Genomic DNA, 11438 nt, shown 5'->3' on the forward strand with positions numbered 1-11438 from the left:
AGGTTCTTTAGATACATAAAGATTATATTCCACATAGGTAATCTTCAACCATTTCAAGGAAATGTAGAATATGGCATTTAAATAACTTAAGGTTCTGTTGACATGAGTCACGATTGCTCCGGACAGCACCAATCTATTCCCGAGAAAATGTTGGGCACCAAAGACTCCAAGTGGAGTCACTTGGAACTTGTTTTCTTCTTAACAAAACTGGCCTTTGGGCAAAGAACTGCCCATGCCTCGACCACTGACAAAATGCATCGTGTCCAGACTGGACAAGCAGGATACAAGCAAAAAAGACCACCAAACCTTGCCAAGACAGGGTAAGACGGTTTTAAAATTTTTCCAGCCTCTAAAAATGGTCTGTCAGTTACTCTAGGCCTTAGCCCAAACATTGCAAATGAGACTTCGGATGATTGCCCAGGTAGCCGGTTGTCTCTGTCATTTCTTGCACCTTTTAAAAGTTGCTTGATTGCACTTCCTGTTTATTCAAGTTGAAAGACTTTGGGGCACCTTAACATTACTGCACCGCCCTTCCTGGGAGCCAGGACCCTGGTAACCAACCACGCGTGCACTGGAGCTTTGAGTACTTTCCATCCCCTTTGTAGTCTTTCTACAATAGCCCCAGACTCTGGAACTGGGGTGAGACGACCTGCAGATAACCCCCAAGTGTTCCTCCTTGTTCAACCAACCCAGCAACCGCCATAGCATTGATCAACTAGTTAGCTGACCATTGAATGAACTAGTCAAAATAGTTGACAAATGATTCTGCACTCTCCCTTTTGATTCTGTACTACCCCCTTGATTCTGTGGTTTTTTTTCCTTTAAAAGAGCCTGCAATAGACAAAGAGGGGGTCCTTCTCCTCTCGAGGCTGAGGGACCTCTGCCACGGCAGCAAAATAAAAATTCCTCTTGCTATTGCATCAAACATGCTGAGAGTGTCTCTTGGGGCGACCTCCTTCTTGGTGGGGCTTTAGTGGAAGGGCAAAGCACAGAGCTAGCCTTGTCAAAACCGTGACCCTCCCTCCTCCCCACCCCTCAGGCACATGTGTGTGGAGGATGGAGGACAACTTTCTGAAGTCAGTTCTGTTTCCACGGGGTTCCAGTGACAGAACTCAGGTCGTCTGGATCGCCAAGCTAGTGTTTTTATCATTGAGGCATACAGTCTACCTCCGCATGGTCTTAAAAATATAGGGAAAGTACCTGGCAGTGGCAGCACACAACTTTAAACGCAGCAGTCGAGAGGCAGCAGCAGGCAAATCTCTCAGGCCAGCCTGGTCTACAAAGTGAGTTCTAGGAAAGCCAGAGCCATGCAGATGCCTGTGCACACCCGTCTGCTGCCCACAGAGAGGAACCTTTGCTCTGGACAGTTGCCAAGAAGTCTTCAAGTCTTTGTCTTTCAGAGACATGAAACTGAGCTGCCCTCATGCTGAAATGTGGAAATGCTCCCATGCTGTGGAAGTGCATGCACACACGCACTTGTTTAAATTAGACATCATTCATGACTCTATTCCAAAGCATTTTATTGTTCTTTAAAAAGGGAATGTGCACGGCTAACAGTCATGACTTCTGACCCCAGCAGACAGTGCCAGGAGCATCTGTCTTGAGGCCTCTGTTTCTCAGTCCTCACCTGGCCAGTCCCAGAGCCCAGCTGTAGCTTCTCTCCACTTTCTAGTAACACTCAAAGCAGCAGCGACTGCAGCTGTGCACACAAACAGCCTAAACCCCAAATGATTTCAAAGGTTACACAGTTATACACATTTAAAATACATAGAAAAATAATAATTAGGATTTATACAAATTAGATTTTTACAAAACAATGTCACTACAAGAATTACATCTTACATCCAAGCACAAAAATGTGAACATATGCAGATGGTGAGAAAAGACATTTATTTCAGACGCCAAGTGGGGAGGCACAGGGTAAACTCGCATTTAATGGACACATGTGGAAGTTTGAATTTGGCAGCTGAAGCCTCCAGTCCCTTTACCAGCTTCTGTGCAGTTTCTCCAGGGCTCACACGGCTGTTCCTCTCTCCAGGTTCTGCTTGATCTCAGCTGTGTACTTCCCGTAGAACCTCTCTGCTTTCTTGTTGAACTTGGCGTTCCTCTCATTGATGTAGTCAATGTCAGCATCATCATTGTAAGGACGTCTTCGGCTGTATTTGTCTCTCTTTTCAATTCTGGAGGAAGGACGGGGGTTAGGAGATTCAGAATTATGTTCCCCAGGCCTCCTCATGCTCAAACTCAAAGATCCACCTGCCTCTGCCTCCCAAACCCTAGGACTGACCACTATAGCTGGTCTAAATGCCTTCTTTGATCTTAAAACATGGACAAAAAGATCCGGACAGAATCAACATTCATAATAAAACACCTTGGCAGAGAGCCGGGCGATGGTGGCGCACTCCTTTAATCCCAGCACTCAGGAGGCAGAGGCCGGCGGATCTCTGTGAGTTCGAGACCAGCCTGGTCTACAGAGCTAGTTCCAGGACAGGCTCCAAAGCCACAGAGAAACCCTGTCTCGAAAAACCAAAAATAAATAAATAAATAAATTTAAAAAAAAAAAACACCTTGGCAGAAAAGAAAAAGTAAAAAAGGCCAGCTTGGTATACAGAGCTAGTTCTAGGACAGAGAAACCCTGTCTCGGGAAAAAAAAAAAAAAAAAAAAAGACAAACAAATAAAAAAACACCTTGCGGGGGGGGAGGGGAAGGCAGGCACAGTTTAATCAGCTTCAGATGGTTGAACTAATTAGTAGAACCTCAGTGTAAGCAATGAGACCCAGCAACTATAGCCTCTGGTCACAGCACTTTTGAGCATCTTCAGCCACCTGCTGGAGACCAGCCGAGGCTACATGATGAGAGGCTGTCTCAAAAATCCACAACAGCCGGGCGGTGGTGGCGCACGCCTTTAATCCCAGCACTCGGGAGGCAGAGGCAGGCGGATCTCTGGGAGTTCGAGACCAGCCTGGTCTACAAGAGCTAGTTCCAGGACAGGCACCAAAGCACAGAGAAACCCTATCTCGAAAAACCAAAAAAAAAAAAAAATCCACAACAAAAAGAAAGCCTCTAAAGATGCTAAAAGTAGGGACAATGAAGTGTGACTTTGGGTAAAACACCCTAAAAATTCTATCAGTGATGATGAGCACTGTACGGTGTGTGTGCTATACACCACTGCACCCTGCAACACCTGCATGGTCCTAGAACATAAATGTAGCCCCCTGTATCAGAAATAAGTAAGGTCAGGCACTCAGGAGGAAGGATCTCTAGGAGTCTGAGGCCAGCCCGCTCTACATAGTAAAATTCTACCTCAAAAGGAAATTATAATAAATAATATGGCCATATAGAGACAGACACAGACATACACACAGAGTAATCTAAACACTACTTGAGTTCCAGGCTGGCCTGCAAACATGAGGCCAGTCTTAAACAAACAGGCACAAAATGCTGACTATTAGTTTGGATTGGAAACCTGCCCCAGGCCTTGGTACTGAAGGCCTGGTCCAGCTGATAGGGATATTAGAAGGTGCTGGAACCTCTCAGTGGAGCTTATAAGAGGAAGGTGGTCCGAGGGCTGTGCCTTTTTTTTTTTTAAATATTTATTTATTTATTATGTATACAATATTCTGTCTGTGTGTATGTCTGCAGCCCAGAAGAGGGCACCAGACCTCATTACAGGTGGTTGTGAGCCACCATGTGGTTGCCGGGAATTGAACTCAGGACCTTTGGAAGAGCAGGCAATGCTCTTAACCTCTGAGCCATCTCTCCAGCCCCGGGCTGTGCCTTTGAAAGGACATCAGGACTGCCCTTCTCCCCTCCAATCTGCCTGCTTCCTGGTCCTCAGGAGCTGACTAGGCTTCCTAGCATGGACTTCTCATGATCCACTGTGCTGCCACAGGCCAAGACAATGGACTAAGAGCTCTAAAATCAGGAGCCAAAATAAGTTAGCTTAGGGGCATCATGCCACAGCGACAGAAAGCTAAAGGACAGCATGACAGTTTGACTACATCAGTATTCCCATCTCCAAATCCTATGGGCTCAACCTCTACTCGCTGTCCAGCTTCAACACCAACAGATTTGGGGTCAGAAATGAGCTGGTACCAGCACTGTGACCATCAAGTCATCTGAGCACATCGGCCTCTCTCTCGTGAAGTATAGAATGTTCCAGGCCAGGCTGCCCTACTGAGTACTTACTGCTTTTCCAGATCTAAAACCATTCTGTCGATTTCCTCTGAGGAAGGCACATGCGTCCCATGGAGAAGACTGTTGGATGTTGGGAAAAAATCTTCTCCACTGAGAAGACACAAGAAGGGTTTCTAGTCAGACACGAGCGCCCCAGTCTCCACTTTCAATACATATACAGGGATTGGTGATGAGAGACAATGCACAAATACACTTATTTACACAGCAAAGGTAAAGGAAGAGAGAAAATGCAGGCTCAAAAAAGATGAGCCAGGCTGGATGAGCATGCCTATAACGCCAGTCCCAGGAGGGACTCTGGGGTCCAGGCCAGTTCAACTCACACAACACAGCTTCATTGTTCAGATGCATAAACAGTGGCCAGCGAATAGAGGACTTGCCAAGGATCACAGAGGGCTGGGAGCCGAGTGCTTACGGTTATTTCCACATGCGTCAAAACAGGGGCCCAGCCAGGCATGGCAGTGCACACCTTTAATCTCAGCATTCGGGAGGCAGAGGCAGGTGGATCTCTGAGTTCAAGACCAGCCTGGTTTACAGAGCAAGTTCCAGGACAGCTGTTACACAGAGAAATCCTGTCTCCCTGTCTTCAAACCTCCTCCACCAAAAAAAGAAAAAAGGACCCTGGATGTTTGGCTTGGTGGCACATGCCTTTAATCCAGTGGTCGGGAGGCCAAGGCAGGCATATCTCTGAGTTCCAGGACAGCCAGGGATACACAGAGAAACTCTGTCTTGAAAACAAATAGAGCCTGCCCCACCTGCCACAGCTCATACAACCTCTCTCAGCTAGGGCAGCCGTGAATGAAGAACACTAGCCCCTTAAGTACAAATATTTACCATCTGGTCCTTACCAATGCTTACCCGCCCCAGGACCAAACATCCAGCTCTTACAAGAGCACCTAGCTCTGACGAGCTGGTGCTGGCCACCCGCAAGGGCAGTCAGGGCTTACCTACTGTGCAACAAGGACAACAGTAACCAGTGTCACCAAGAGACAGCCAGTGGTAATCCACAAGTCACCATTAGATTGAGTTTGGTCAGGCAAATTGGTAAACCTGTAATCCCAGCACTCAGGAGGACAGTCTGAGCCACACAGTAGAAATGGCTCGAGAAAGTCAATAGCTAGTTTAGCTAGTTTGTATTTGCAGTGTCTGGAAGTCTATTCGCACCCACCGCCCCAGCCTTCCCCCAAGGACTCACTGCTTTTCTCTCTGCCGCTCGTAGCTTTCCATGTCGGGTTTGATCTGCTTTGTCAGCCGGTGATACTGGCGTAACTGGGCGGCAGCATAATCTAAACAAAATGAGAACCAGAGGTGATCTGTGTCCTTACCACCTGGGCATTACTTAGAAGAGAAAACTCAAAATTGTTGTCCTACGTGCACAGGACATTGGCCTAAGCACAGCCTCTACCCTGAACGGGCTGACAGGAAAACTGGCTAATTCTGTCAGGGGTGATAGCGCACTCCTGTAAAGGCACCACTCAGGAGGTTGAGGCAGGAGGCTCCTGAGTCTGTGAGACTACGGAAGGAAACGCGACGACAAAGGCTAACTTCAGCAGACAGACGGGTGGGCCTGGGCTCTACCGTGACACACGTGCGCTCTCCCTGGCCGCCTACAACATTCCATGAATGAAGCGCAATGGGCATGTGATCTCACTAGAGCAGAAGCCTTGGTCCAGGAGGCCCATTGAGTAAAGCAGAGGCCAGCACAGGCCAGCTGTACCTGAAAAGCCCAAGTCAGGGTTCTTCCTCTTCTTCCTCCTCTCCCATCTCTCCGCGTCCTCTGCGCTGATCTCCAGCAGCTTCACCTTCTCATAGTCCTCCCCTCTCGCTGCACACTCCTGAAAGGACAAGCACCTTCCATTCTGCTTTGTTTCATTTTTTGAACCCAGGCTGACCTCAAACTCACAGCAATCCTCCTGCCTCGGTTTCCCAAGTGCTGGAACTATAGGCATGATCCATCATGCCCAACTATTTGGCCTATTTTAGATAAACTTCTAATGAAGAATCAAGCATCAGGCCTTCATAGCGGCCTAATGGGTAAAGGTAATTGCTGTCAATCATGACCACCTGAGTTCTAGACCAGGCCTCACACAGTGGAAGGAGAGAGCTGACTTTTTTTTTTTCTTTTTTTTTTTTTTTAAGACAGGGTTTCTCTGTGGCTTTGGAGCCTGTCCTAGAATTAGCTCTGTAGACCAGGCTGGTCTCGAACTCACAGAGATCCGCCTGCCTCTGCCTCCCAAGTGCTGGGATTAAAGGCGTGCGCCACCATCGCCCGGCTGAGAGCAAACTTCTATAATTTGTCCTCTGCCCTCCTGTGCCCACACACATACAAATAAAAAGCTAACAAAACTAAAATCAACAACAACAGAATGGAGCAGGTGTCAGACCTGTTCTAAATGATTTGCACATGTTATATCACAGAATTCACAATTGATTCAAGTAACCATTATTATAGTCCCTGTCCTACAGACAAGAAAAGTAAGGCTCAGCCAGGCAGCAGTGGCCCATGTCTTTAATCCCAGAATTCAGGAAAGAGAGGCAGGCAGATCTCTGAGTTCAAGACCAGCCTGGTCTACAGGGCGAGTTCCAGAACAACCAGCACTACACAGAGAAACCCGGAATAAGGCTCCCTGAGGTAAACAGCTCCCCCACCTACGCAGCTACCGGGATCTCCTGTCTCAATGGAAGGGAGCAACCAGGGCTTCCTAACCTTTTTCTTTTCTTCCTCCTGCAGCTCCCACTCCAAACGCGCTTTCTTCGCTTCCCAGTTTGCAGGCAACTTAAGTCTTTTGTCTTCTTCCACGACTTCCTGGTGATTTAACTTGCGAGCTTCGTTCTAAAATCAAAGACAAAAAAGGAGGCAACAGATAAAACAGGAGAGGGACCCAAATAGACCCTGGCTTCTCTGGAGCAACTAAGTGACGCCAGCTAAGGCTGCAAGCAGTAAGAGCTTCCATTGACTTTAAGCACAGGAATAGACTCATAAGGCATACCACAGGATGAGATGCTGGGCTGCAAAGCTTTGGTGATCTGCAGTCCTAGGGGCTACTGTAAGCTTTGCCTCTTCAGTCGGGTGCATCCTTTATTATCAGAACAAAGGTTGCCAAAGGGCCCCCACTGCACCACATCACAGGACAGTGGCAAGCAAAGACGTTATACTTTATTTAAAACCTTTCTTGGGCTGGAGAGATGGCTCAGAGGTTAAGAGCATTGTCTGCTCTTCCAAAGGTCCTGAGTTCAATTCCCAGCAACCACATGGTGGCTCACAACCATCTATAATGGGGTCTGGTGCCCTCTTCTGGCCTTCAGGCATACACACAGGCAGAATATTGTATACATACATACATACATACATAAATAAATAAATAAATAAATAAATATTTTAAAAAAAAAAACCTTTCTTATGAATTCACTTTGTGTGTTTGTGCAGAGGTCAGAGGTCAACTCCCAGGTATCAGTTCTCTTTTTCCACCATGCGGGTTCTGGGGATCAAACATAGGTCCTCGGGCTTAGCAGCAAGTGCTGGCACCAGCTGAGCAAATTACACTTTTTGAGTTTGTACTTGGAAAAGAGGACAAGTGTGTGCGGATATTTTTGTTTTCGTTTTTGGTTTTCGAGACAGAATTTCTCCGTGTGTACAGTCCTAGCTGTCCTGGAACTCGCTCTGTAGACCAGGCTGATCTCAAACTCACAGAGATCCACCTGCCTCTGCCCCCTGAGTGCTAAGATTAAAGGCGTGCGCCACCACCGCCCGGCATGTTCGCTGCTTTTAAGGTGAGGAAACTCTTACTAAGAAGTTTCTTCGTATTTCTAGCTAAATATTTCCCTAGATGAAAAATGAATTATTTGATGGATCATGGCAAGCAAGAGGGTTGTTAGGAACAGAGCTAACCAACCCCAGATAAACTAGGTGTTGTGGGTGGGCCCTGGGAGGAGCGAGCGGGTGTGAATCCACGTCCTCCACTGAGATCTTCCGGTCCTGGGACGCCCCGCCCTGGGGCCTGGCGAGCTGCCCGTGTCCCCACCACTCACCCGCTTCAGATGCAGCTCGCGGAACTTGCGCAGTCTCTGCTCGCGTTTCTGCGCCGCCAGCTCCTCGGCCGCCGAGGACCGGTCCTCCGCGACGACCGCGGGCACCTGCGATCACAACCGGCTTCAGGCTCGACGTCCCCTCGGCCACAGCCTGAGCCTGACACCCCGACCTCCCCAGTAGCCTCGACCGGACTCGCCTCATGCCCAGCCCGGCGTCACCTCGAGAGAACCTTGCGCGAGGCCGGTGGTACTCACCTCAACTTCAGTCGCAGCCGCCATTACAGCCTTCTCTACTTCCGGCAACAACAACGAGCACTTCCGTCGGCCTCTAGCCCCGGGCTGCAGGCCCCGCCCCTTCCGTTTGGCATCAGATACATTGGAGATTGTCCCGCCCCTTTAGTGCGGGCTGCTGACGCTAAGCGTCGTTGTGCGCAGGCGCAGCCGGCGGAAGCGACGTCATGGATCGTCGAGGAGGGGAGGCAAACTCAGGAACGGGTCACCGAGACGGGAATGACCGGAAGGAGCCTGGTTGGGAATCACTTATCCATGTCACCTGCTTTGAAGCACCCTGCCTCACATAGATTGAATGCAGTCGGTATTGAGTCGCTTCCATAGAGCCGATAACTTTCTGATGTTACTGCGGAACACGGCCGACTCCATACTGCCCACTCCCACATCCCAGTACCACAGCAACTACAACAGGGGCACATGAAATGTGTTTCCTTTCTATCTCTCTTTTTTTTTAAATATGTTTATTTATTACATATACAGTGTTCTGCTTGCATGTATACTCGCAGGCCAGAAGAGGGCACCAGATCTCATTACAGATGGTTGTGAGCCACCATGTGGTTGCTGGGAATTGAACTCAGGACCTCTGGAACATCAGGTAGTGTTCTTAACCTCTGAGCCATCTCTCCAGCCCACGTGTTCCTTTCTAATATGACAACTACAGATGAAAAAGCCGTCACCCAAGTGTAAAGACGTTTAAGTACAAGTAGCTGTGGTGGCACACTCCTGGCACCCCAGCAGGAGGTACCAAGTATGAGACTTGCCTGGGCCTCACAGCGACTTAGTGCTACAAGGCATGACCGTTTACTCCAAGCAAACAAAAAGGGACCGTCTAAATTAAAAGCTTAAGCAGTAACAAGAAAACAAAACTGGAAGTTGAGGGTAAGCTCTTCTGAGTACCCCTCCTCTGTAGGGAGATGTTTCTTAAGCTCAAGAAAGTTTTGCTTGCTTTTCAAAAGTAACAAGGGTAAATAAAGCCGCAGAAGAATATTTAAAAAGTTAAACACAAGCAAATATCCTGCACACACCTTTAATCCTGTGAGTTACTGCACGCACGGTCTTGTCTAGTTTATATCTAAGCCAGGTAACACGCTGAGACTGCCTCAAAAATAAAAGCAGTCCGGCACGTGAGACAGCCTGGCAAATCTGTGAGTTCGAGGCCAGCCTGGTCTCAAATAAATAAATAAATAAATAGGAAAATCAATTTTTAAAAAAAGCACAAATTTAAATCTGAACGATAAGGGATAGCCTGTTGTAGTGTGATTTCTACTTCATCTTAATAAAAACCTGGAGTCAGATATTAGGGGATGAAAGCTGAAAGAGAGGCAGAGCAGCCAGACACTAGTGCCTACTGCAACAAAATCCTCAGACCGAACGGGGTATCCTGTTTCTATAAAACCTCAGACTGAACTCTGTCTCTTCCGGCCTTATATTTCTCTCTGCCCAGCCCTATCACTTCCCCTCTCCACCTCCCTAGTACTGGGATTAAAGGTGTGAGCCACCGCTGTTTGGCTCAGTTTCTCAAAGTGAGATTAACGTAGCCCAGGGTGGCCTTGAACTCAGAAATTGGCCAGCCTCTGTCTCCCCAAGTGTTGGGATTAAAGGTGTGTGCCCCCAATGCCTGGACTCTATGGCTAATTAGTAACTATCTCTGCTCTCATCGTCATGCAAGCTTTGTTGAAGCAAAAACAAAATATCACATTATTTTCTGATTGGAAAACTATCAGAAAAACATTGTGGAATATCTCAAACAAGTGTCTGAAAATATGTTCCATTGGAATCCAGGGGGATTTTTTTTTCTTTTTATAGGTATTTTTGTTGGTTGGTTGGTTGGTTGATTTGGTTTTTTGTGTGTGTAGACAGGGTTTCTCTGTGTAGCTCTGGTTGTCCAGGAACTCAATCTGTAGACAAGCCTGGCCTCGAAATCAAGAGATTTGTTTTCCTCTGCCTCCCCAGTGCTGGGAAAGGAGTGTGCCATGTGCAGCCATTGCCTGGCTGAGATTTTTGTTTTTAAAGGAAGAAAAGAATGAGGAACTGAAGGTGTAATTCAGCTGGTAAATTTCCAGCAAGGCATATAGAGCAGGTGCGGTAGTGCCTGTTACCCCAGCACTCAGGTGGCACTCAGGATCAGCGGGGTGTGATAGCAAGGTCTTTAATCCCAGCAGAAAAAGTGTGTGAGTTCAAGGCCAGCATGGTCTACATAAGTGTTTCTCTGTGTTGAAGGCCAGCATGGTCTACAGTGTTTCTCTGTGTTGCTTTGGGTACAGTAGCTCTTGTAGACCAGACTGGCCTCGAACTCAGAGATCCACCTGCCTCTGCGTCCCAAGTGCTGGGATTAAAGGCGTGCGCCACCACCGCCCAGCTCAAAGGAAGTCTTAAACATGGGGGTGTACACCTTTAATCACAGCCCTTTAAAGGAGGCAGAAGCAAATGGATTTCTGAGTTCAAGACCAGCTTGGTCTATTAAGTTTCATGATAGCCCAGGGCTATGTAGACCCTCTCTCAAAAAAATTCCACTCCTTGGTGGTGGTGTGTAGGCTCCAACAGTGGTGGTGGGGGAGAGACACAAAAGATACACTCAGGTTAACTGGGTCGTCTTTCAACTCACAATCTCATCTCCAGAAGTGCTGAGATTATAGGCATGCACCATCACTATCTAAATGATGCTGGGTTCAAAGAAACTCGGGGTAGTGCAGAGTGTGCTGGAGGCAGAATATGCTAGAGAAGCAGTCTTCCAACTCAGCTACATCCTAGCCCACTATTGGTACTTTGAAGACAGCTGCCAGCCACAATTAACACAGCTATTGGCTGATTTGTTGGGAAATGCCAATTAAAAACAGCATGGCTTAGCCGGGCGGTGGTGGCGCACGCCTTTAATCCCAGCACTCGGGAGGCAGAGGCAGGCGGATCTCTGTGAGTTCAAGGCC

General features: G+C 47.9%; 1 protein-coding gene across 1 annotated transcript; it reads right to left on the reverse strand.

Annotated features, from left to right (window-relative positions):
* Nucleotides 1-1505: 1505 nt before the first annotated feature.
* On the reverse strand, nt 1506-8625 carry Syf2 (SYF2 pre-mRNA splicing factor). The gene is made up of 7 exons (XM_041652440.1): nt 8479-8625; nt 8224-8328; nt 6902-7027; nt 5912-6029; nt 5390-5480; nt 4189-4287; nt 1506-2180 (listed from the first exon to the last, which is right to left on the reverse strand). Exons 1-7 carry the CDS (start codon nt 8500-8502, stop codon nt 2015-2017), a joined length of 729 nt encoding a protein of 242 aa, XP_041508374.1. The 5' UTR covers nt 8503-8625; the 3' UTR covers nt 1506-2014.
* Nucleotides 8626-11438: the final 2813 nt, after the last annotated feature.

The sequence above is a fragment of the Microtus oregoni genome, unplaced genomic scaffold (genome assembly GCF_018167655.1).
Source record: "Microtus oregoni isolate MIOR12 unplaced genomic scaffold, Mior012 000005F_ref0000423, whole genome shotgun sequence".
NCBI classification, from domain to species: domain Eukaryota; kingdom Metazoa; phylum Chordata; class Mammalia; order Rodentia; family Cricetidae; genus Microtus; species Microtus oregoni.